At 41.6% G+C, this 26803-nt stretch overlaps 1 protein-coding gene across 1 annotated transcript; it reads left to right on the top strand.

The window, feature by feature from the left end:
• The first annotated feature begins 8951 nt into the window (after nucleotides 1–8951).
• LOC117527295 (LIM and SH3 domain protein 1-like) lies at nucleotides 8952–26553 on the top strand. The gene is made up of 5 exons (XM_034189593.1): nucleotides 8952–9061; nucleotides 10352–10459; nucleotides 15902–15983; nucleotides 19352–19449; nucleotides 24055–26553. The coding sequence occupies exons 1-5, from the start codon at nucleotides 9053–9055 to the stop codon at nucleotides 24226–24228; spliced, it is 471 nt and encodes a 156-aa protein (XP_034045484.1). The 5' UTR covers nucleotides 8952–9052; the 3' UTR covers nucleotides 24229–26553.
• The last annotated feature ends 250 nt before the right edge of the window (nucleotides 26554–26803 follow it).

Here is a 26803-nt window from a genome sequence, read left to right as displayed (position 1 = left end):
GCTTATAGTTAGGGCTGGATCAGGTGACCCTGAACCATCCCTTAGTTATGCTGCTATAGACGTAGACTGCTGGGGGGTTCCCATGATGCACTGTTTCTTTCTCTTTTTGCTCTGTATGCACCACTCTGCATTTAATCATTAGTGATCGATCTCTGCTCCCCTCCACAGCATATCTTTTTCCTGGTTCTCTCCCTCAGCCCCAACCAGTCCCAGCAGAAGACTGCCCCTCCCTGAGCCTGGTTCTGCTGGAGGTTTCTTCCTGTTAAAAGGGAGTTTTTCCTTCCCACTGTAGCCAAGTGCTTGCTCACAGGGGGTCGTTTTGACCGTTGGGGTTTTACATCATTATTGTATGGCCTTGCCTTACAATATAAAGCGCCTTGGGGCAACTGTTTGTTGTGATTTGGCGCTATATAAAAAAAGATTGATTGATTGATAACTCACAAACTCGCAGCTTAAAGCAGATAACCCGTAAGTTGGAGAGGAAATGGCGTCTCACTAATTTAGAAGATCTTCACTTAGCCTGGTAAGAGTCTGTTGCTCTATAAAAAAGCCCTCCGTAAAGCTAGGACATCTTACTACTCATCACTAATTGAAGAAAATAAGAACAGCCCCAGGTTCCTTTAACTTTAACTAGTAATGACTTCATGACTTTCTTTGCTAATAAAATTTTAACTATTAGAGAAAAAATTACTCATAACCATCCCAAAGACATATTGTTATCTTTGGCTGCTTTCAGTGATGCCGGTATTTGGTTACTCTTTCTCTCCGATTGTTCTGTCTGAGTTATTTTCATTAGTTACTTCCTCCAAACCATCAACATGTCTATTAGACCCCATTCCTACCAGGCTGCTCAAGGAAGCCCTACCATTAATTAATGCTTCGATCTTAAATATGATCAATCTGTCTTTATTAGTTGGCTATGTACCACAGGCTTTTAAGGTGGCAGTAATTAAACCATTACTTAAAAAGCCATCACTTGACCCAGCTATCTTAGCTAATTATAGGCCAATCTCCAACCTTCCTTTTCTCTCAAAAATTCTTGAAAGGGTAGTTGTAAAACAGCTAACTGATCATCTACAGAGGAATGGTCTATTTGAAGAGTTCAGTCAGGTTTTAGAATTCATCATAGTACAGAAACAGCATTAGTGAAGGTTACAAATGATCTTCTTATGGCCTCAGACAGTGGACTCATCTCTGTGCTTGTTCTGTTAGACCTCAGTGCTGCTTTTGATACTGTTGACCATAAAATTTTATTACAGAGATTAGAGCATGCCATAGGTATTAAAGGCACTGCGCTGCGGTGGTTTGAATCATATTTATCTAATAGATTACAATTTGTTCATGTAAATGGGGAATCTTCTTCACAGACTAAGGTTAATTATGGAGTTCCACAAGGTTCTGTGCTAGGACCAATTTTATTCACTTTATACATGCTTCCCTTAGGCAGTATTATTAGACAGCATTGCTTAAATTTTCATTGTTACGCAGATGATACTCAGCTTTATCTATCCATGAAGCCAGAGGACACACACCAATTAGCTAAACTGCAGGATTGTCTTACAGATATAAAGACATGGATGACCTCTAATTTCCTGCTTTTAAACTCAGATAAAACTGAAGTTATTGTACTTGGCCCCACAAATCTTAGAAACATGGTGTCTAACCAGATCCTTACTCTGGATGGCATTACCCTGACCTCTAGTAATACTGTGAGAAATCTTGGAGTCATTTTGATCAGGATATGTCATTCATGCGCATATTAAACAAATATGTAGGACTGCTTTTTTGCATTTGCGCAATATCTCTAAAATTAGAAAGGTCTTGTCTCAGAGTGATGCTGAAAAACTAATTCATGCATTTATTTCCTCTAGGCTGGACTATTGTAATTCATTATTATCAGGTTGTCCTAAAAGTTCCCTGAAAAGCCTTCAGTTAATTCAAAATGCTGCAGCTAGAGTACTGACGGACTAGAAGGAGAGCATATCTCACCCATATTGGCCTCTCTTCATTGGCTTCCTGTTAATTCTAGAATAGAATTTAAATTTCTTCTTCTTACTTATAAGGTTTTGAATAATCAGGTCCCTTCTTATCTTAGGGACCTCATAGTACCATATCACCCCAATAGAGCGCTTCGCTCTCAGACTGCAGGCTTACTTGTAGTTCCTAGGGTTTGTAAGAGTAGGACGAGAGGCAGTGCCTTCAACTTTCAGGCTCCTCTCCTGTGGAACCAGCTCCTAATTCAGATCAGGGAGACAGACACCCTCTCTACTTTTAAGATTAGGCTTAAAACTTTCCTTTTTGCTAAAGCTTATAGTTAGGGCTGGATCAGGTGACCCTGAACCATCCCTTAGTTATGCTGCTATAGACTTAGACTGCTGGGGGGGTTCCCATGATGCACTGAGTGTTTCTTTCTCTTTTTGCTCTGTATGCACCACTCTGCATTTAATCATTAGTGATTGATCTCTGCTCCCCTCCACAGCATGTCTTTTTCCTGGTTCTCTCCCTCAACCCCAACCAGTCCCAGCAGAAGACTGCCTCTCCCTGAGCCTGGTTCTGCTGGAGGTTTCTTCCTGTTAAAAGGGAGTTTTTCCTTCCCACTGTCGCCAAGTGCTTGCTCATAGGGGCTCGTTTTGACAGTTGGGGTTTTTCTGTAATTATTGTATGGCTTTGCCTTGCAATATGAAGCACCTTGGGGCAACTATTTGTTGTGATTTGGCTCTATATAAATGTAATTGATTTGATTTGATTCATTCACTTTCACTGCGCTGCTCTGAACTTGTTGAACACTGATAAAGCATCAGAGGGACACTGAGGACTGTCAGGACACAAATGTAAGTTGTTTTTTTGTTTTTTCCTTTACTTTTCAAGTTGACTTTTGAACTTTCGACGCCCTGAGCTGTGACATAGCTTCGCACTGTCCAATAAGAACGACGCATCGGACCAAAACACGGAAGACTAGTGGCAGAAACCACTGATCTGTATAAATGGTAAATGGGCTGCATTTATATAGCGCTTTTCCATCTGCATCAGACGCTCAAAGCACTTTACAATAATGCCTCACATTCACCCCGATGTCAGGGTGCTGCCATACAAGGTGCTCACTACAGACTGGCAGCAATAGGGGATTAAAGACCTTGCCCTTAGTGATTTTCCAGCCAGGCAGGGATTTGAACCACAGATCAGTGCAGAAACCACGTGTCTGAAGAAACATCCTTGGAAATGTTTTTGTTGTTGTTTGTTACCTTAAAATATCTGATTACTGTTTAAAAAAAGTTTAGAACACTTGTAATTAAAATAGCTAAATCAATAAAGGGTTCTTTAGAAACCTTTCATCTATAAATTAAAACCACCTGTTATTTCAGATTAGATAATTTCTTGTTTAACATAAGGAACCTTGGACACTTATTTTTAGACAAAAAATAACATGGAAATTTGTAAATATTTTTAAGTCTGGTAGATTATTACTTGATTGTTCAAGCTACCTCGAGAAGTGCACTGTTTAAGTGATAATAAAAATAAGGTGATTAAAATGAAATTATTATATTTAGTATTTGTTCATTGTTCATTCAGTTTTTTTAAAGTATCGGATCGGGACTCGGTATCGGCAGATACTTAAAATCAGATGAATCGGATCGGGGCTAAATAAAAACCTGATCGGGACATCCCTAGTCTTAAGTAATAATCTAATTTTATGAGATACTGAATTTGGGATTTTCATTAGTTGTCAGTTATAATCATCTAAATTAAAAGAAATAAACACTTGAAATATATCAGTCTGTGTGTAACTAATGAATATAATATACAAGTTTCACTTTTTGAATGGAATTACTGAAATAAATCAACTTTTTCATGATATTCTAATTATATGACCAGCACCTGTATTTGTGACAAAATCAGACATTTGATTGAAATATATGGAGGGGTGGGCATTCTGACCTAAACTACTACTGGCTGCGCTCTTGTGCATCTGCTCGCCCTCTCTATAGGCACAACATATTGCGGAACACCCTTGGTATTCTGACGCTTGGATACGGTAATATAAATTTTCATTATCATATTGTAGAAAGGTATTTTAAAAAAACACATTTTTATTTTATTTAGGTTACAACTCCTTGAGCTCCCCCTAAATTAAAAATTCTTATATAGTAAAAGACTTGCAACTGAATACTGGGTTTCTGCTGATATTCCGTCTAATTATATTCTACATATTTTGAAGGGACATCACCTTTCTAATGTTTATTTAGCACGGCTGAAAGGAAAGTGGTGTTTATGGCACTCATTGTCTTTAAAGGGGACCTTTGGGTTTGTTCATGCAGATCATATTTACAGAGGTTTTTGGTTAATGCTTTTCACTCAGGACAAAAATAATTTTAATCGGTCCAGCATTGATTTAGAATGCAAATACTGTCATGGGCTAAACTGCTGTACAATATAAGGCTATGGGACAAACTAAAAACCTCAAAGTAAGCAGCCACCACTAAAGGGCTGAAAATATTAGTCTGTGGTAGCATGGAGAGGGCCAAGAGGGAGGTACATGTTTGCATGTTTACCTTGAATGACTATACAGTTGGCGCCTTCAGTTAGCCTTCTACTGTTTTGTCACCGTTACTAATCGGCAAGGTCGTAGAAGTGGATGATCGGGATAGTTAGAAGTTTCTAGTTACCGAAGAATAAAGTGAAGCAAATTTTCATTATCAAGTAGGAAAGTTAACTCGTTTTGCCCTGAGGTGATGTTTTTTTTTTTTTTTTTTTTTTTTTCTTTCTCAGATGTAGTATATATCCAACACATCCCCTCTTTTCTTTGGAGTATCAGTGTTGAACACTGGGGGGTGTTATAGGAAGGGGGATAAATGCAGAGCCACAGGGACAGATGGTGTTTTTCAACAGGGATTGTATGTCTCATAGTCTAATATACAGACTTTATGCTAATAGATTATTATATTAAGATCCCAAGAATGAGGTTATGAATTCACAAAAGATGTTTACATTTGTTGGTGAAGGTTGAAGGCTAATCTAGGTCAAAACACAATGGATAAACATTTTTCACAACAAGCACTCCAAGGGTTTTTTTTTTAAGGACATGTTTCATTTGTTTGTGAATCAACAGGATTTGTGCAGCTCAGTGTGACCAAATATTGAATGACCCTGCAGAATATTTGAGTTACAACTTAATGATTACTTTTGCAATCTAATTTTTCATCTTGGGAATGTCATTAAAATGCATCAGAGCCTGGAGGGGGTTCTCCAGTATCTAGGTAAGTCCTTTTGGTGGTTGTGCAGAGGATTGGCATTCCAGCCACTGTAAAAGAACATTTACAGAGGTCAAAACCACACTAGTAAAACTTAGTTCATAAATTTGTCTGTGGAGGGAAAAGGCTTGTGTACTTTTATAGTTGCTGCATTCTCTTGCAGTGTTCTCCAAAATAACATTTGATGGTAGTGAACAACTCAGTGAAGGCAGTTGAGAGATGACGCTCAAGCAATGGCAGCTTCCCATTTTGTCTACTCCCATTTCATCTGTCCCACTTAGTCTACATCCGATTTTGACAGTTTTTCCATTTCATCAAATGGAATAAACCCAATCAACAAGAGCAAAGAGCATGTAAACTAACTGAAGTCTAATGTCTTCAAGGGGTTTTCTAGGAAAATTTATCAAAGGAGTGACACTAGATGCAAGGGAGCAGAGTCCCCAAGAAAGAACTTTTGAAAATTTTAGGTCAACATGGGCCATTCTGAGACTTCTCGAAAGACTGGAACAACAGTGTGTGGGAGTTGTGTGAAAAAGACATGTTTACGCATTCTTACTGTCATTTTGCCACATTTTTTTAGTATTTTGAGGAAAAAAATGTTTATACGTACGGGCTGCTTTTTCCTGGCATTAGTGTTATATATTTACAGAAGAATTGATTGCAGAGTGGAAGGCTCTGTATGCTCAGTATAAAGCTTAAAAAAATTAATTAAAAAAAAAATCTGCGTTTTGGCATGGAGGCACGTAGCCAAAACAGGAGGGCACTGTGCCTCTACAAACCCATGGTCTTGTTGGCTTTTCCCATGATCTTGCTTGGAGTCGCCACAGCAGATCTGACATGGATCCACATGTTCATTTGGCACAAGTTTTATGCTGGATACTCTTCCTGACACAACTCCAAACATGCATGAAGAACAAGCACTGGTGGACTTGGGCTAGTGGTATTCTGCAATGTGTCTCTTATATTATCATAGGTCTGGTGGCTGCCAGGCTAACGAGATGATAACGAGTATGTCAATCATTGCAGTGCTTCCAGAGGGCTTTGATCTGTGTACTGTTCTCTCACACAAACCATCTTTGCGTGTGTTGTCACTTCAGTGGTTGGTGGACAGAATGATTGGCAGTTGCTGAGTAGTTTCTTCTGATGAGTCTGATAATCATCCCTGTTAAAGAGCATATTATGAATCTAGCACTTTGCTGAATTTCTCTTTAACGTGAGTGTACACTCCAACTGTGTTAAATGGTGTCTTGGTGTAGGAGGTATTTTACTCACACCTTCACTTGGTGGTTGGCAGTTGTCCCAGAAATGACATTTGTTTGGTCATGGGTGTCTTTCGTCCAACCGATGGTACAGAAATGGCTGATTTACAAGTGATGCATTGGGCTCTGAGGATCCAGTAACCATGGCAAAAGGGACTTAATGATCCTTGACCTTTTCAAAAAGGCAGGGACTAGAAGTTGTGGGACCCTTGTTCCATCATTTAAATACAGGAAGTATAGCTAAGGGGGTTCTTCTTGTTCTTCTGGGCACTATATTTTTATTTTATTTACTTATTTTAATGGAATTGCCCAGGCTGTGTACTCTAGAGTCTTGTTGCTTCTCTAAGGATCTAGCTGATTTCATTATCATATTTTTTACGTCTCAGGTTAGGTTCTTCTTAGGAGTGAATGCTGTCTTGTTCAAGGGCTCTGAGATACAGACATGAAAAACTGTGCTGATGCATTGCAGGACCTTTACTGTGATGAGGCCTAGAAGGCTGCCAGCCATTGGACTTTCCATTGTTCACAGGAAGAGGTGTTTCATTGTGGGAATGTCATCCATTGGCAGTCCATGCATTTTTTTTTGGTGGGGATATGTGGTGTCTTCTACAGGCAGATGTCGATAGTTTTCCAATACATTGTAGAGAAGCTTGAATCTGTCGACTGGACTGGGTTGCTTGACGTGAGCACATTTCGCTTCAAATTGCAGAAGCTTCCTCAGCTAAAATTCTTGCTCTGGTAGTCTGACTTCTGTCTTGACTCTTGTAGAGAAGACTAAACAGAAGCCAAACAAAAGCTGGAGGTTTTTTTTTAACTTAACCAGACCCCTCCTACCGAGAGGTTGACTGCTATAGGCTACTGACTAAACAATAGCTCTAATTAGCACCTATTGTGCTCTAGTTAGCACCCTCCTAATGACAGGGCAGCTGTTCCTCCTAATGATGGACAAGGAAGTTAAATCTAAGCCAGAGAGAAGAAATGGTTTGAGAGAGGTGTAAAGGAAGCACTCTATGTGAAACAGTTGAAACCCAGCCTTAACCGGGGAGGAGGTCTGAGACACGCTTTGTCCCCTGTTTACAATGGGGTACTCAGGTCAAAGCAGTTTCAGTCTTTTGTTCACGGTAATGGGTCATTCACGTCATGAGGAGACTCGTCAAGGGAGCCATCAGGAGAGGCTTCCGTCCCATCATTAGGAGGGACAGCTTGCCCTGTCATTAGGAGGGTGCTAACTTGAGCACAATAGGTGCTAATTAGAGCTATTGTTTAGTCACTAGCCTATAGCAGTCGGCCTCTCAGTAGGAGGGGTCTGGTTAGGTTTAAAAAACTCCAGCTTTTGTTGGCTTCTGTTTATTCTTCTCTACAAGAGTCAAGACAGAAGTCAGACTACCAGAGCAAGAATTGTAGCTGAGGAAGCTTCTGCGATTTGAAGAGAAACGTCCTCACATCAAGCAACCCAGTCCAGTCAAAGATTCAAGCTTCTCTACTATGGAAACCACCTGGACAACTGAGAGCCTACACAGAAATATTCCAATACATTGTATGAAGTGGGGTTTTTTTTTGGGGGGGGGGGGGGGGGGGGGGGGTTAGATCTGGGAGGCTGATACATCCCAACTGACTGGAAAGTGTTGCATGTTGTCCTCTAGATCGCATCAGTTGTCAGCCATGTGTTCTAGCTCTCTTCTAATCAGTGATTCTGTGGGCTGGGGGTTGGGAATGGTCACAGGCTTGGGTGAATGTCGGTGAGGAGAGATTCACTGACCTTGATTTTTGCAGACAATGAGGTCATCTTTGTGGAATCATTGTCCTGGTTTCCAGCTTGCATCTGTCCTTAATAAAGTCAAGATCCAGGCTTTATTGACTACCTGGACTTGGCATTCATCAGAGATACTATCTGATGACTGTTTGTTTGAATTTATTGGTAGATTGACTTACAATGATGGTGACATCCATGCCCACAGGAGCACAGCCTGTGAACTCAGACATCCAAAAAAGCTCATGGAATTGTGAACATGTGAGACACTGGTGTGTATGGTGTTGTTGATGACTTCGCATTGGGATGAAAGCCCAAGTTTTCAGGGTTTGGTACTTGTGTGTTTTTGCTGTGTCTTCTGGATGCTAACCAGTAACCCAAGATGACAACTGGACGTCTGTGGTGCTGGGTTTGAATCCTTGGGTACAGTGTATTTGCAGTCGCTATATTCAGTTTTGACGAAGCCTGTTGTTGTCCTGTAAACTATCAGATGGAGGAATTTGATGGTGATTTATGGAGAACGGTGGCATTGTAGTCCCTTATTTTGCTACTGGCAGTCCATTCTTATGGCAGTAGGGTACAGATTTGTCTCACCTCGTTACAAGACTTTGCAGGCAGAAGCATAATTACAACAGAAGAGGAGGCAGGGAAATATCGTAAAGACGGACACTGAATTGGGGAGGAGGAGAGGAAGTGCAGTAAACAAGGAAGAGACAGGAAGGCACCACCACCAAGAGAGGGAGGGGTGTGTGGTGAAAGAGGAAGAGATAACGCTGAAATCTCCAGAGGACAGAATGAGGAATGTAAGTCGAATCAGAGAAAAGCATAGATTATAGAGGAAGGGCTCTGGTTTTGGGAAGAGATTCTGTCTGTTGCTGTTGATACAAAAAAAAAAAGTAAATAATAAAGAGCGAGAGGGGTGTGGGTGGGGTAAGGAAGCAGGGATTTGATTGGAGAAGAAGCAGCTATTGCACAGACGCTTAATAACGGTGGGGAGGCAGTCTGAAAAGCTAAAATCTGGGCCGGCTCATCGTGATGACGGCAGACGGAATGAAGGACAAACAGGTCAAAGCCGTCTGAGTTTTACTGTAGGTTTGTCTCTGTGAACAGGCTGTGGATCAGATTTTATGTAGTGAGGATCCATCAGAGCACTCAGCCGAGACACACACACACACACACGGTGTGATGGCAGATACAGACACACACTCACTTCCTGTGACTCATAGTGATGTCACGTGAGCAGGGTTGTTCAGCGCTGTCACGTTATGTCTGTGTTGTAGCGAGGAGTGGCTGCAGGGATGAAGCTCTGCTTCCTGGTAGTGGACCACACGATCGGGCGTCTTTGTTGGCGTGAAGGCAATAGGTGCCGTCGCCATGGAGGCGAGAATAAGTGTTGGATCGAGGGGGAGGTGGAATGCAGTGGTTTTGTTTGAAAATCACTGGCGTGGCGAGCCTTAAAGAGATAAGATAAAGCTTAGCGTAGCTTTTTTTTTTTTTTGCTTTGATTTAACGCAACAGTCTACCTGAAGACATTTGCATGGTTACGGCTGAGAAATGCGCCAACAGGTTAACAGTTACAGGGAGAATTTCATGCGTTGCAGTTTGTGGCATTTAGCTCACTCTGCAGGGGCTGAACACTTCCTCTTCTGTCCAAAGGGTTGGGATTGGTTGGGAAGGCTAACACGCTCACGTACACTTTGTTTGTCAGACACAGGTTCTCAGTCTAACCATATATGGTTATAAACATGTCCCTGTGTGAAGCCTTCAATCAGCAAACGGGAAGTGAATGTCACCACACAAGCCAAAAATCAGTGGGCCGCACACAGACATACTCGTCACGCTTTATTTCCTCATACCTACATATTAAAACAATATATCCTGGTTCTGCCACTTTTTTTAAATGCTACACTTGCCCAACTCACTGTTTCATAAATAAATAAAAAACTTTTATGAGAATTCCATTTTTAGTGGGGTTTTTTAATGTTTATGACAGGATAAGCTCAACCTTTTGATCAACATTTGTAAAAATCTGTTGCAGTTGAATTTTAACACCTAAATGGCTGTTTGTTTGTTTGACTCCCCTGTTCTTGCAGGTAGCCTACAAGGAGGATTTTGTGAAGAATAAAGGGCGAGGTTTCAGCACGGTCAATGAGACACCAGAGCTGCAGAGACTCAAGAAAATTCAGGACCAAGTCAGCAACGTAAGTGCCGTCACGCTCACCGGGCCACCAAAGGGTGGCGCCTTGTAGTCCTTTTTCAGGAAAAAATAGGAAGCAACTTTTGAAAATTTAAAGGGACACTTTACTCATCAATGTTAACCCCTAAAGTAAGAGATTATATATTGAAATAGTGACATCTTAAATAAAAACAAGATTTGCAATAGATTAGCTTAATTTTTTATGATTTTTAAAAAACTGACCAGCCTTCCATGTGCTACATGTATGAAGTCACAAGTGCTGATTTTGCGCAGCCTGGTGTGCATACATGTATAGATACTCCAGTAAAACACCTGAAAACCTTACACTTAAATTATAATGTGACATCAGAAAGTAGAAAATTATATTTCTTGCTCTTATTTATGAATATTAGTCAAATCATTAGCCTATTTTTGAGATTTTGTAAGGAGTTTTACTGATATCTCTATACATGTGTTTACATTCAACAGTGTGTTAAGAGCACTTGTGATGTCACAGCACAGGCAACTGGAGGAAACTTCATTTGAAAAATTCTCAAAAAATAAATTCCAATTATTATCAACTGTATTTCAAGGTTGATATGATCTTTATCTTTTAGAAACTATTTTAATATGAGGGGAGTATCCCTTTAAGGCGAAACCAGGGCTTGTACTATTTGCTCACAGATTACTCAGGCATCCAGATTCGTCGTACGCTTGTGTATGTCTAATGAGATGTATAGCAGGAGAATTTCACAAGGACAGTTGCAGAATTAAGACTTTGACTATGTTGAACATGAACTCGTGAAAGTTGATAAAAGTTAATTTTGCAAATTAGGGCTGTTTTAATTACTTTGTTCAGTCAAGACTTCAACAAGGACTATTTTCATGTTTAAAACTGCTCCGTGACATCAGTTTTTCAATGAATTACAGGTTTGGGTGATGTGTACTTCACTGGATAACCACGATGTCTACAGTAAAACATCCCAGTGGATGTTGGAGGGGGTGCTATACTTTATACATACTTTTTTTATGCTTTTTAAAATAGCTTAAATTAAATGATAAACAAGATTATTTATTTACTATTGCTAATTTACCGTAACTTGATGTGTAACAGATGGATTTTCTGAAGGAGCTGATGTCTGGTTGTGTTTGAGGCAGTTGAGTCCTTCTCAAGATTTGGAAAAAGTTGTTTTTCCAGAATCTGATCCCCAATGCATGCATAACGGCATCTGATTTTGACCAACAAAATTGGGTGCCAAGTTCCACACAACATTCACCATCGGGTGTGAGCCAGATCACAAGGGATCTCCCCACTGGACATTCGGACAGAAAGGGCACGTGGGCTATTGTCTCTTCAGCCACACACTTTTTTTTTTCTTTTTTTTTTTTGTGCATCGCTGTTGCTGCCGGGCTATTCTGAGCTGACCAGCACAGCGCGTCTTCCTGTAGGAGCACATTCAAGACACCTTGACTCTTGCACAGATTTGATCTCCGCACTGGCTTGCCAGTGAGTAAACATGCTGTGACCTGTGCGTGGCTGCGTACCAGTGCACAGAGAAAACCTTGAAATGTTCAAAATTCCTGATACGCATTAATTTTGTCCCACTTACATGAACTAGTCACAAACATTGCACAGTGTATTCAAAAGCACTGCGTTTCTATGCGTGTCATTGCGCACACGACATCTGAACAATTATGACGAGATGTTACATCTATAATAAACATAACTTTATAGATATATTATCTAACTCTTGAGAAGAAATGAAATGCACCTATTTTACCAATCCGTTATAATACATATTATAAATAATCACCTTTGAGACAAGATTTCAAATGTGTTCTCCACCGCACAACTCGCACGAGACAACCTGCAGCTGTAGAAAATTCCTCTGATTCTGGGAGTGATGAGAGAAGTTTCATCAGCCAAGTTCTGAGAGCAAATGCGTCATTGGCTATGAAATGATAGCGTGGCGTCAAGCAGGATAAAGCGGGACGCATTGGCACAGCAAATTACGCGGCAGTGCGAGGATCAAATTCATTCAAGTGTCAAGGTGCTTGTTCAGCTTGTTCACGGCTGACACACAAACATAATTTAACACCATCTTTTGGTTGTATGTGCTGTGACTGGCACACAATCATTAGTGCACAATTTGTTCTCTGGGGAAATTCCCGACATCAACAAATATGTATGTATGTATGTATATATGTATGTATATATGTATATATATATATGTTGCAGCAGAGACAATGGAGTGTGTGTGTGTGGTTGGCTTGGGAACATGACATCACGATGATGGCTCTAACACAATGCGTCTCAAAGTTTTTCAGACCAAGTTCTGCTTAACCAATAATTTTCAAAATTTGTCAGATAACCTAACTCCCCCAAATAACCAAAAACAATAGTCTGCTAACCACCCCATCAGTGTGTTACTATCTGTTAGACTTTGGAGTCATTTTTAAACAGTTTGAGAACAACTGAAGTTAGAGTATATTTATTTAAAATGTGATATTTTACCAATATACTCATGGACCACTAGGGAATGCTCATGGACCACTTGTCATCTTCAGACCATTCTGAGAAACGCTGCGTTCATGTCATGCTGTCATTCAGCCATTGGTGATGGATGATGGATCTCATCCACGTGTTATTGCCACTCTGTAATGAATGTGCTATAGTAACTTCACTTTTTGTTTGCCTGAAATCTTTAATGACGAGAAGTGGCATCATTTTATATAACAGCTCTCGTTTGCTGCCCCACTGGAATACAGATGACAGATGTGACAATTTTCTGTAAAATGTGCCTTGAAAAGTTGGACATTCTTCCAGGCAGTTGTGGAACTAATTTGAGCTCTGTTCAGTTTGGAAAGCTGTCACATGCATGTGACACATCAGAATTAAACCACGTGAAGTGGTGACGCGTAACCAAAGCCTTTTAGCATCTGACTTCATGAGGTGTTAAAGTGCAGCGATCTCTCCTTGACAGTGCTTCTGCTCTACAGTGGTAGACTTATAGTTTTTCCACTTGAATCATTCACTGCCTCTTGACTCAAATGATTGATTTGCTTATTCTCTGTAAATGCAGAATAGGTAACTTGGTTACCAGTTTGCTGCAAATGTCTTTATTTCCACGCAAGACGCACTAAATCTTAAATTCCAACTCTGCACACATACCAGTTCTGCACCAGCCTCTCTAATTACATAATTACTGTGGAGGGTGATGGGTAATCGCTGTTTTCGTCTCATAAATGATATTGCAGGAAATTTGCGAGAGGAAACTTAATCATGTACCACACACTCACTCAGGGAGATGCTGATAAAGACCATTAAATGTGTTGCACTGTTTTCAAAGCAGATTGCATAAAATTAACCCTGTTGTCAAGAAAAGATTGTTATATACCTTTTTAAAAGTAACCATAGTCAAGTTGTGCACACCAGGTGCCACATTGGTCCTTCCAGGGTCACCCATGTGGTGTTTTTAAGGGGGAAGAACCACCATTGTGCAATCTCTGTAAAATGTCTGTGTCGATTCAGGTCTCTCCTTAGAAATTTAGAACATGATGGCGCTAGAAGTCAAGTCAGTTGCAGGCTTGGCCCAGAGGGCAAGTAGGCCCCTCCTCCATGGGGAGAAGCTCTTGCGTTTTGCCTTTTTCAACTACCAATAGAAGCCATTTCCTGCAACTTCAGCTAACAAATAACAAATAATAAAATAACAAACTAAAGAGCCAGGGGAAAAAAAAAAAAAATCAAAGTCAGGGTGCATTAGAGATTTCTTGACAAGAGCGTCTTTATTGACAGGGGCTGAAGCATTGTTGTTGCGCTACAATGTCTCCAGCCCATTGGTGGTAAGCGTTGACGTGGCCTGCAGCCCACTTTCTTCCATCTGGGCACTGTTTGGTGTTGGCATGTCCCCTTCCCACCTGCGGTTGTTGAATGCAGCACCCTGGACGTTCCAACGTTTCTACAGGTGGTCCACCTCTGTGGGCATGCATGGCGGTTACTGCCAAAGATGGCATAAAAAAAATACAGAAAGTCTTGTGATCGGTCGGCTTTGTGGACCGCTTGAGCTTTGTCATGATTCACGATGTAAACAGCGAGTCAGCTGAAGTTGTTTATGTGAAATTTCACAACTTGCACTGATAACAGTGCTTTATTTTTTTAGTGTCACAGTTAACCTGACCAATGACATGCGAGTCTCACATGTTGATACATCGAGATGACACCGCTTCACGAGATCTCACAGGTAAACAGTGGTACCGGGGGAAAATTAGATGGCGCAGCTGCAAACAGATGAGTTTTGATTAAATTTAAACAAAATTACCTGGGAAAATGGAGAGGAAGCATCCTCAGTTAGAAAATCACCGTGATGGCGTAGTGCCATTATTCCATTGGTTAGGGGAAGCCCTGCAATTAACCCTATTTTGCATTCTTGTTCTGCTCTTTAATGTTAATAGGAAACTGAAAATGTTTAACTTCTGAAGAAGCAGCGGAGTTTTCTGAGAATGGTTTGCGTCACACCCGCCCTGGCTGTTCTTCCAGGAATTACCATCCCGCAAAGACTTTTTTTTTTGTTTTTTTTGTTTTGTTTTGTTTTGGGGGGGGGGGATATGCTGCTTTTTCACTTGATGTGGTAAGTTGATTCACCGGATCGGTCACTTCAGTTTCCCATCACATTTTTCTTAGTACAGCAAAGACTAAGAGAATGATCAGAAAGGCGTTTAGTTCTCCACCGACCTGATCCTAATCACTGGTTCTCACTTAACATATTGCTGCTGAAGAACCACTGTGTTCTCTCTGTCAATTACCTCACTGTCCCTGCACAAACACTTCATCATCCCATCCAGTCTGTGAACACACTTGTCGCTGATGCCGCCGGCACAGTGCTGTCTTTGAGTGCTGCTGTCAGAGTGGACGGGGGGGGGTGGTGGTTGTAAATTTTTGTCCAAGGCAGTGTGAGTCTGTGGTGTCAGCACGGTAATAAGAGGACGGATTATTCAGGCCAGTTACAGGGTTTCATGCAGCGCTGAATGCTGCCATTGTCTGCATTTCTGGTAGATCTGGTAGTCTGCTGTCAGTGTTCCTCTCGCTGCCTCATTCAAACATTCACGCTTCTCTTGCTTCCTTTTTTTTTTCTCACTTCACCTGTTTGTCCTGATGTGTCAGTGCGGGTTGCTAGGTAACTCTGAGCTCGCAGGGCTTCCTGCTGCTGCCATGTCATTTCCTCTGAGCGCCAAGCTGCTTCCTGAGACATTGCTGCACGTAGCTGCCCCACCCATCACAAAAAAACTGTAATGCCAGAGGGCAGATGGGAGCCCTCTGGTGGTGGTTAAGAAAAACTGCAGATTTGGGTTGCTGACTGAAAAGTTGGTTCTGCTGCTTTTGCATAGTGTTTCAGGTAAAAAAAAAAAAAAAAAAAAGCATGTATGTTCCTGCTTTATTTAAAGGTAATGTCCTGTTGATCTCTTGCAGGTTAGGTACCATGAGGAGTACGAGAAGAGCAAGTCGGGAGTAAGAGACACCACATCCCACCAGCCCAGCAACGCTCCTTCAGGTATTCTGCTGCAAGTACAATGACGCTTAACAAAGCCCAACTATCGCCGCACTTCCCCATCCACTGTGTCTGGAATATTCAAATGAATTTATTACTCACTTGTGCATTTTTTACTCTCTGCTTTTCAGTCTTATTTAGACGTATTGGATGTGGGGGGTCTTGTTCTGATTACTGAAAGCAGTCTGGGTTGACATGCTGTCATAAATCCAACCATGAAACTAAGTGGTCACAGACGGAGCGGAGTGACTTTCAGCCTGGTAAAAGTTGGTCCCCAAAGTTATGTAACGATATGGATAAAATGGCTATTAATCTATTAATTTTTCTGATGCAGTTTGGCTTATTTTACTTTTATCAGCTATATCAGTGCCCGCACAAGTTAAAGATTTGGATGGAATGATTTAATAATCTGGCATATAATTATTTATAAGATAGTATTGACTGAAGTGAGATATGCACTTTAAGCCTGTACAAACTGGATCAAGACTGAGACCGAGGCTTTGAATCATTTCCTGGACTCGACACTCAAAATGTACCCGTGTGCAGCACAAGTGTTGAACTTGTAGGGACGTGACTTTTTATCACTTCAGGAAACGCAGATGAAGTATTGTTTGTATTGTGAGGGAGATTCAGCTGTGACATATTGACATATGGTGCGCTTCTCTGTGCATGATCCAGCACAATACTGAGGACCCCAGCAGCTGGAGAAGGCCAAGGGATCCTTTCTCAGCAAAGATGACCACCTTCCACTGTTGCTAAGGGAGCTTTGAAACATCCACGTTGCAATGCCTTTGCTGGCTGAGGTTTGAAGACCTGAAAGTGGCTCAAACCCAGTGGGAGGATGCAACTGCTTTGGGTTTGTGTTTTGAGGCTTGGACTTTAAAATTCACCTGGCTGTGGCAGATCAGGTAGTTATTTTGGAGATGTGGGAATGGACTGGTTGCCTGCCTGGGTGGTTGCCACCCAGGATCCAAGACAGGACCGTGGTGCTGTGAATGTAGCAATGCGTAGCACCAGTGCGTGCTCCCAGACTTGACCTGCCTCTACTCAGGCCCCAGAGGTGACATGCTCCTGCTCATGTGTGGTTTTTGGCACTGATGGGGCTGTTAGAGCAGAAGTATCTGTTAACCATTTCAGATTTGCAACCAATTCACCACCTACTCCCTCCGTTTTCAGAGGTCATAAGTAACTGGATGTGGTACTTTGTGGTAAATCTATCTGGAGTAGGCAGTTCTGAAAATCTGCGTGATTGTGCAGAATAGTGAGGGAAGCCATCAAGACACCCGTGACAACCCTGACCGTTATTTATAGGCTGCTACAGCTGTGCATGGAAAACTAGTGTTGGCTAGTCATGGTGGACTGGAGTACAGAAGAATTTTAATTAAAAGAAAAAGAAGCAGGATCAAATCTAGCCTACAGCCCCCCCCATCATGTCCCTTCTGGCAAACTATATCTAACATCTTATCAAAAGTTGCCTGATGCACAGTTACTCCAGTGACAACCGCAGAAACGGGGAACACCTTTGTTATTGTCATGAGTCTGTTGGTGGAGTCCGAGACTTCAGTCATTGACTTGGAAATATTCAAGTATCCATCCTCTGACAAAGTACTTGTAAATTAATTAAAGGAGATATAGTATTTTTGTTAAACTCTTTGAGTGTCAACGCTACAACCACATCTGTTGCAGAGTAAAAAAACTGCAAAAAACATGTAATCAAAGTTCAACTATTTACAGACCTGACTTTTACTGAATGACAACTGTCTTTGCTGTCTGCATCAAAGCTGTAAGATGTGGATGTTGCACTGTTCATTCCCCTTCTTGTCCACAAACACTAAGTCACTGTTGAGCGTCTGAACTTTGCCTTTCATTTCGTGTTTTTTGTCTGTACTTTGTTCCTGTTTTTTTTTTTTTTTTTTGCCAGAAGCTAGAATATCTCCGTTAACGGGGTGATGTTTTGTCATGCCGCTCATTGAACGTGTTTACTTCACGCTTTCATATTCAGTCACATTTTCCATAAAGCGTTTCAGATTCAGAAAGCAAATTCTAAATGTGTGTAATGTTCAATCCATAGGTGCATTTTGGGGGGCGTATTATTGCTGACAGTGAATTTTCACCAGATTACCATGTTTACATAAGTGTAGAACAATCAGACTTGAAGCAGTATATTTTGAAGCCTTCAGCACTGCAGCTTTACAGTGCATCCAGAAAGTATTTACAACACCGCACTTCTTCTGCATTTTTTTTTATGTTACAGCCTTATTCCAAAGTGGATGAAATTCATTTTTCTCCCTCAAAATTCTACACACAATACCCCATAATGACAGTGTGGAAAAAAGGTGTTTTGAGAAGCTCATAATTGAACTCTGGTGCATTCTGTTTCCACTGATAATCCCTGAGATGTTTCTACAGCTTAATTGGAGTCCACTTGGGGTAAATTCAGTTGATTTGACATGATTTGGAAAGACACACACCTGTCTACATATAAGGTCCCACAGTTGACAGTGCATGTCAGAGCACAAACCAAGCATGAAGTCAAAGGAATTGTCTGTAGACCTCAGAGACACGATTGTCTCAAGCCACAAATCTGAGGGAGGGTACAGAAACATTTCTGCTGCTTGGAAGGTCCCAATGAGCACAGTGATCTCCATCATCTGTAAATGGAAGAAGTTCAGATCCTCCAGGATTCTTCCTAAAGCTGGCCACCCGTCTAAACTAAGTGATTGGGCCTGTGTAGCTTTGCATTGTGCTGTGGATCTGTTACACAGGAATGGCTGCGTATGTTGCGCGCAGGGTGGAAGCTTTGGCCCGCCTCTTCTTCTGTGGTTTTGAAGCTTCACTGCTTCTGAATCTGAGTCTGAATCTGAAAGTGATGCACCAAGCTTGCGGCAACATATTCATGAAGTCTTGAGGCTGTAATTGCTGCCAAAGGTGCATGTGATTTCTTAGTTTTTTAATTTAATAAATTTTCAAAAATTTCAAATGTTGTCATTATGGGATGCTGTGAGTAGAATTTTGAGGGGAACAAAATAATTTACTCTTTTTGGAATAAGGCTGTAACATAATGTGGCAAAAGTGAAGTGCTGTAAATACTTTTGGATGCACTGTACACACAGAATACTTATTGTTCAAGGAGTTGTGTAATGGGGATTAGCTTCTACTGGATGCATGCCTTGACTTGTCGTGATTTTGTGTTCTTTATACTCTAAGAATTTCTGCAGACTTGCAAACAGGAGTTGTTTGCCTGCTATTCCATACATTATAATATGTATTTATCCACAAAACGCTAAAGTACATCTGGCTGGAGGTTCTGTTGCCAACTCTGTCCCGGCCACAAAGATTGTGTTGATTCATTTTTGTTGTCATTTCATCAGCAGCTTTCCAGCCTCCTGCGGCCTCTCAGAACTACCACTATGATCCTACTCCTGAACCGGTTCGCCAGGCGGCCGCCGCCCCACCTCCCAGCACTGGGGTACGTTCTCTGTCAAATTTTTAACAAGCATGAAAACATGAATTAAGAAACATAATTATTTGCTCAACTTTGGAAAGCACACTCTTCATAATGATTCAGCAGTGGTTCCTTTGTTCCTTTGTGCAGAATGATTTTATGTGTTTTCACAAGCTTACAATGAGCCCATCTTGTCCACATGGGAGCAGACCGCCATGTTGCACCACCATGTTGATATAGGAGCCCAAGAGGGGCATACTTATGTCTTGTCCGCAGAGAAACACAACTTTCCCTATGCAATCTTTTTCTTTGCCATTTTCAAAAAGTGTTCCGTAAACACGGCACTGTTTCAAGAAATCCATGTACACACGAAACCACTGAAAACTGCAGAAAACTCTGTAGTGTATATCCCGGGCCTGTAGGTGGCACTGTAATGCTCCCACAAAACGAACAAAAAACAACTAAGACGACGACGTGGAGCATGTGCATAAAACTTGATGGCAAACAGGAATACTAAAGGAAGAGCAAAAGCTGAGATGTTGATGTGGACCAATGACAAAGTTGAACTTCTGCTTTGAATTGCGCTGGATTATAAATTCACTAAGATGTGACTGTTTGCTGCCTCTTGTTGTAGAAAAGGAGCAGCTGATTTTTGCTGAAGCCACCCCAATAAGCTCAGTAGCTTCTGTAGCATGAACACAAATCTGTAGTCCGTAGTTGTTGTTACACGGGTTCTTGCGGTCGGGTTTAGGCTAAGATTATAGAGACGGGCAATCAATCAATCAACTTGTTTCTTATATAGCGCCAAATCACAACAAACAGTTGCCCCAAGGCGCTCCACATTGCAAGGCAAGGCCATACAATAATTACGAAAAACCCCAACGGTCAAAACGACCCCCTATGAGCAAGCACCCGGCCACAGTGGGAAGGAAAAACTCCCCTTCAACAGGAAGAAACCTCCAGTAGAACCAGGCTCAGGGAGGGGCAGTCCTCCGCTGAGACTGGCTGGGGCTGAGGGAAAGAACCAGGAAAAAGAGATCGATCACTAATGATTAAATGCAGAGTGATGCATACGGAGCAAAAAGAGAAAGAAACAGTGCATCATGGGAACCCCCCCACAGTCTACGTCTAAAGCAACATAACCAAGGGATGGTCCAGGGTCACCCGATCCAGCCCTAACTATAAGCCTTAGCGAAAAGGAAAGTTTTAAGCCTAATCTTAAAAGTAGAGAGGGTATCTGTCTCCCTGATCTGAATTGGGAGCTGGTTCCACAGGAGAGGAGCCTGAAAGCTGAAGGCTCTGCCTCCCATTCTACTCTTACAAACCCTAGGAACTACAAGTAAGCCCGCAGTCTGAGAGCGAAGCGCTCTAATGGGGTAATATGGTACTACGAGGTCCCTAAGATAAGATGGGACCTGATTATTCAAAACCTTATAAGTAAGAAGAAGAATTTTAAATTCTATTCTAGCATTAACAGGAAGCCAATGAAGGGAGGCCAACACGGGTGAGATATGCTCTCTCCTGCTAGTCCCCGTCAGTACTCTAGCTGCAGCATTCTGAACCAACTGAAGGCTTTTTAGGGAACTTTTAGGACAACCTGATAATAATGAATTACAATAGTCCAGCCTAGAGGAAATAAATGCAAGAATTAGTTTTTCAGCATCACTCTGAGACAAGACCTTTCTGATTTTAGAGATATTGCGTAAATGCAAAAAGGCAGTCCTACATATTTGTTTAATATGCGCTTTGAATGACATATCCTGATCAAAAATAACTCCAAGATTTCTCACAGTATTACCAGAGATCAGGGAAATGCCATCCAGAGTAACGATCTGGTTAGACACCATGCTTCTAAGATTTGTGGGGCCAAGTACAATAACTTCAGTTTATCTGAGTTTAAAAGCAGGAAATTAGAGGTCATCCATGTCTTTGTCTGTAAGACAATCCTGCAGTTTAGCTAATTGGTGTGTATCCTCTGGCTTCATGGATAGATAAAGCTGGGTATCATCTGCGTAACAATGAAAATTTAAGCAATACCGTCTAATAATACTGCCCAAGGGAAGCATGTATAAAGTGAATAAAATTGGTCCTAGCACAGAACCTTGTGGAACTCCATAATTAACTTTAGTCTGTGAAGAAGATTCCCCATTTACATGAACAAACTGTAATCTATTAGACAAATATGATTCAAACCACCGCAGCGCAATGCCTTTAATACCTATGACATGCGCTAATCTCTGTAATAAAATTTTATGGTCAACAGTATCAAAAGCAGCACTGAGGTCCAACAGAACAAGCACAGAGATAAGTCCACTGTCCGAAGCCATAAGAAGATCATTTGTAACCTTCACTAATGCTGTTTCTGTACTATGATGAATTCTAAAACCTGACTGAAACTCTTCAAATAGACCATTCCTCTGCAGGTGATCAGTTAGCTGTTTTACAACTACCCTCTCAAGAATCTTTGAGAGAAAAGGAAGGTTGGAGATTGGCTTATAATTAGCTAAGATAGCCGGGTCAAGTGATGGCTTTTTAAGTAATGGTTTAATTACTGCCACCTTAAAGGCCTGTGGTACATAACCAACTAACAAAGATAGATTGATCATATTTAAGATTGAAGCATTAAATAATGGTAGGACTTCCTTGAGCAGCCTGGCAGGAATGGGGTCTAATAAGCATGTTGATGGTTTGGATGAAGTAACTAATGAAAATAACTCGGACAGAACAATCGGAGAGAAAGAGTCTAACCAAATACCGGCATCACTGAAAGCAGCCAAAGATAACGATACATCTTTGGGATGGTTATGAGTAATTTTTTCTCTAATAGTCAAAATTTTGTTAGCAAAGAAAGTCATGAAGTCATTACTAGCTAAAGTTAATGGAATACTCAGCTCAATAGAGCTCTGACTCTTTGTCAGCCTGGCTACAGTGCTGAAAAGAAACCTGGGGTTGTTCTTATTTTCTTCAATTAGTGATGAGTAGAAAGATGTCCTAGCTTCACGAAGGGCTTTCTTATAGAGCAACAAACTCTTTTTCCAGGCTAAGTGAAGATCTTCTAAATTAGTGAGACGCCATTTCCTCTCCAGCTTACGGGTTATCTGCTTTAAGCTACGAGTTTGTGAGTTATACCACGGAGTCAGACACTTCTGATTTAAAGCTCTCTTTTTCAGAGGAGCTACAGCATCCAAAGTTGTCTTCAATGAGGATGTAAAACTATTGACAAGATACTCCAACTCCCTTACAGAGTTTAGGTAGCTACTCTGCTCTGTGTTGGTATGACATTAGAGAACATAAAGAAGGAATCATATCCTTAAACCTAGTTACAGCGCTTTCTGAAAGACTTCTAGTGTAATGAAACTTATTCCCCACTGCAGGGTAGTCCATCAGGGTAAATGTAAATGTTATTAAAAAATGATCAGACAAAAGGGAGTTTTCAGGGAATACTGTTAAGTCTTCTATTTCCATACCATAAGTCAGAACAAGATCTAAAATATGATTAAAGTGGTGGGTGGACTCATTTACTTTTTGAGCAAAGCCGATAGAGTCTAATAATAGATTAAATGCAGTGTTGAGGCTGTCATTCTCAGCATCTGTGTGGATGTTAAAATCGCCCACTATAATTATCTTATCTGAGCTAAGCACTAAGTCAGACAAAAGGTCTGAAAATTCACAGAGAAACTCACAGTAACGACCAGGTGGACGATAGATAATAACAAATAAAACTGGTTTTTGGGACTTCCAATTTGGATGGACAAGACTAAGAGACAAGCTTTCAAATGAATTAAAGCTCTGTCTAGGTTTTTGATTAATTAATAAGCTAGAATGGAAGATTGCTGCTAATCCTCCGCCCCGGCCCGTGCTACGAGCATTCTGACAGTTAGTGTGACTCAGGGGTGTTGACTCATTTAAACTAACATATTCATCCTGCTGTAACCAAGTTTCTGTTAGGCAGAATAAATCAATACGTTGATCAATTATTATATCATTTACCAACAGGGACTTAGAAGAAAGAGACCTAATGTTTAATAGACCACATTTAACTGTTTTAGTCTGTGGTGCAATTGAAGGTGCTATATTATTTTTTCTTTTTGAATTTTTATGCTTAAATAGATTTTTGCTAGTTATTGGTGGTCTGGGAGCAGGCACCGTCTCTACGGGGATGGGGTAATGAGGGGATGGCAGGGGGAGAGAAGCTGCAGAGAGGTGTATAAGACCACAGCTCTGCCTCCTGGTCCCAACGCTAGACAGTCACAGTTTGGAGGATCCCAAAAAATTGGCCAGATTTCTAGAAATGAGAGCTGCTCCCTCTAAAGTGGGATGGATGCCACTATGACATCATTGTTTAACAAAAGTTGCGTATTGGTTGTACACACAAAAATGCAAAGGCAGCATTTTGAGATTTATCCACTCTGGGAGCCATTTTCATGTTCTCCATGTGGACAGACCCTCAGTCTGTGTTTCACACTTGCAGCGCAGCAAAGACACGAGACAGGTGACTATATGGTGCATCATGCAATATCACCACTAGATGGCACTAAAATCGCACACACTGTAGCTTTAAGCACTTGATTGGTGAGTTCTTCTTTGTATGAAACTGATAAACACGATAAATGTGATGTGTGTCCACAGAAGCGTTACAGGGCCGTGTACGACTACTCTGCTGCCGACGAGGACGAGGTGTCCTTCATGGACGGGGACGTGATCGTGGATGTGCAGCAGATCGATGAGGGCTGGATGTATGGCCGCGTGGAGCGCACCGGCCAGCAGGGCATGCTGCCTGCCAACTACGTGGAAGCCATCTGAGACAGAGAAAAGGAGGAAGAAAGGAAAAGCCCAGTGCCATCTCATCTTAACGCCGCTTTCTCTTGATTTTACTCTTGTTCTTTAATCTGTTCTGCGACACCCTGAATCTCCCCACCCCGCCCCTTTGCACCCCCGCTCTGCCCCCACTCTAGGTCAGTCAGCAGCACCTGTCTGTCTGTCTGTCTGTGCTGATGTCTCCATTTGGATGTTTGCCATCGTGTCCGGGGTCGTGTCGTGTCACACAGTTCATCTCTTCACTGTAGCACTTAACCCCAATACACCCAAACACAAGAACAAGAAAGAACAAAAAGTCTTAAAAGACCCATCAGCCAGTGCATGGTTGCCATGACAGCAGACGCCGACTGGCATTAATACCGTGTTCAAATTAATTCCAGAGTTTGGGTATGGTAATCCACAGGCCGATGTCTTTGTTTTTGTGAACTTCTCACTGTAATCTTGACCTGACTGGAAACGATGTAGAATCTCAGAACTAAACTGGAATATTTTTGACTTCTGTACATTCCTTTAACCTCGTCACCCTCATGCTGTCACAGCATTCAGCAGGAAATCAGTCTTAAGAGAGCTTTTTAAATATATATATTTATAAACAGACACGTTCTTCTACTAAAGTAGACATTATGCGCACCACTGCATTGTGGGTAAAAAACTGGAAGGTTACTTTAACTGGAGAGCGCCTCGTGGCGCGAGTTCACTCGGTCATATCGGAAAAAGGGGCACTGTAAGATTACAGTCACAGCGGTCTAGGTCGAGCTGTGGAGAAACGAAGCTGGAGCAGGTAGTCCTTCCCCTTTCCTGCACAATCGCCGTCGGCAGATCCATGAGCGAAACCGAAGGCTGTGCACGGCTCGACTTTTGACAATAAGTTTAAATTCATTCCCGTTTTTGTGAGTCAACATTCCTTGTTTTCTGTGAGTTGTGATCGAATGTCTGAGAAATGATGCGGTAGAAAAAGTGGGTTTTACTTCACAAGCCCCTCCCCCAAAGTAAAGTAATGGAATGTCAGCCGCAACACTTTTCTCATCAGTTTCGCCTTTAACAAGAGTCTGTAAGCGCAGGTGGGATCCTCGTACGTCGGGACCAGGGACTGAAGCAGTGCAGGTAGCGCCCATAAAGATTCTTGTGAGTTAGAAAATGTTTGTTACCGTTTGCGTTATTTGTGCGCTCGGGTACTTTAGGACGACATCGATCTGAGTAGTTGACGTTGGTGTAAATCTTATTGGCCCCTGATCATTCACGCCTCTTGTTTCATTCTCTGTGTGGTGACTTGCTGTTGTGAGCGATCGGGGCGTTGCGTTCACAGGCGGGGTGAGGGTTCAAACTTTCAACTTTATTTAAAAAAGCGGGGGGGGAGTAGCTTGATTCCGTCATACAGTTATATGTATCTTAAAGTTCGGGAAGGCTTTGTAAGGGTGCGGCTGCTCTGGGAAGCAACTCATAAAATCGGCGACTGTGGCAGGTGGGAGTTGAGTGTTTAACATTTTGCAGCTTCCTAATGCGATGACTCGTGGACGTGCTGATGAAGACGATCACAAATCTCTTTAAACTGGCTGGAGGCTACTATTCCCAAAACATATCACATGAACATTCCAAGAGTAAATTTTTTTTCTCCCTTTTCGTGCGGACTTCAATAGATGGTTTTTAACGAGTGGGAGCAGCCAATGTTCCGTCTTCATGGTTCAGACTGGAGTTTTATGATGCGTGTAGCGTTGATGCGTTTGTGGTGCCTGGAGATGTGCAATCCTTCACTCTCACCCCTAGGTGGCAGAGCATAGGGATGAGAGCAAAGGGTGTTCAGCTGACCTGGATATTAGTCCGGAGTTCACCTCCTAATCCCGCTCGCTCTTCTACTCTGACCTCGCTTACTCCACCTTTGTGCCATTCCATATCCACCATTTCATTCACTTTTCTTTCTTAGTATCCCGTCATCCATCCTTCTGCGGGTTTCCGTCTTACCTTCAGCCTTCATTGTAGGCTCCTGCGCTTCTGATAACATTCCCTGCTTCTATGATACTGGTTATATACTGTAGACTTTGAAGAGTGAAATCATGTAATCGACAAATGCATTCAGCACAATAGCATTGAGACCAATTATGTGCATTCCATCTCTAATTGTTGTTCTTTTGATATTTTTAATTTTTAAGTATTAATAAAAAAAATGAATACCTTATGCATATTGACACACACACATATATTCAGTTCTTGGAATGCAATTGACCTTCAGGACCTGATGTCATCTCCTGCTACAGCACTTCAAATTGTACTGATGAATCTGCAGTTCAATAAAAGGTCATTTTTTTTCTCACACTGCAGTTTGTGGTGTTGCAAAAGTTTGGTGTATGTTTTATCTGTGCGTACTATAACTGCAAGGTGCTTTGGTGGATTTGGGTTTTTATGTTTTCCACATGTAATGTTGGGAAGCGTAAAAAAAGTATGTAAGAAGACAAAAGGTAGGAAAGTGAGCATGCAGATGCTTCCAGAGAACTTTTGCTGCACTTGTAACCTGTGATGAAAAGTTTCTTATTCAAGGGTGGAAATGCTGCCATCCACAGGGTAC

The sequence above is a fragment of the Thalassophryne amazonica genome, chromosome 16, assembly GCF_902500255.1.
Source record: "Thalassophryne amazonica chromosome 16, fThaAma1.1, whole genome shotgun sequence".
NCBI classification, from domain to species: Eukaryota; Metazoa; Chordata; class Actinopteri; order Batrachoidiformes; family Batrachoididae; genus Thalassophryne; species Thalassophryne amazonica.
Note: the sequence above shows the minus strand (reverse complement) of the source record. Positions and strands in the feature narration are given on the sequence as shown.

Excerpts from the sequence above, each read along its gene's own strand:
- LOC117527295 (XM_034189593.1), top strand. Across the intron at positions 15,984-19,351 it reads GCCCAGCAACGCTCCTTCAG|CAGCTTTCCAGCCTCCTGCG; the intron begins GTATTCTGCTGC and ends TCATTTCATCAG. Across the intron at positions 19,450-24,054 it reads CCCCACCTCCCAGCACTGGG|AAGCGTTACAGGGCCGTGTA; the intron begins GTACGTTCTCTG and ends GTGTGTCCACAG.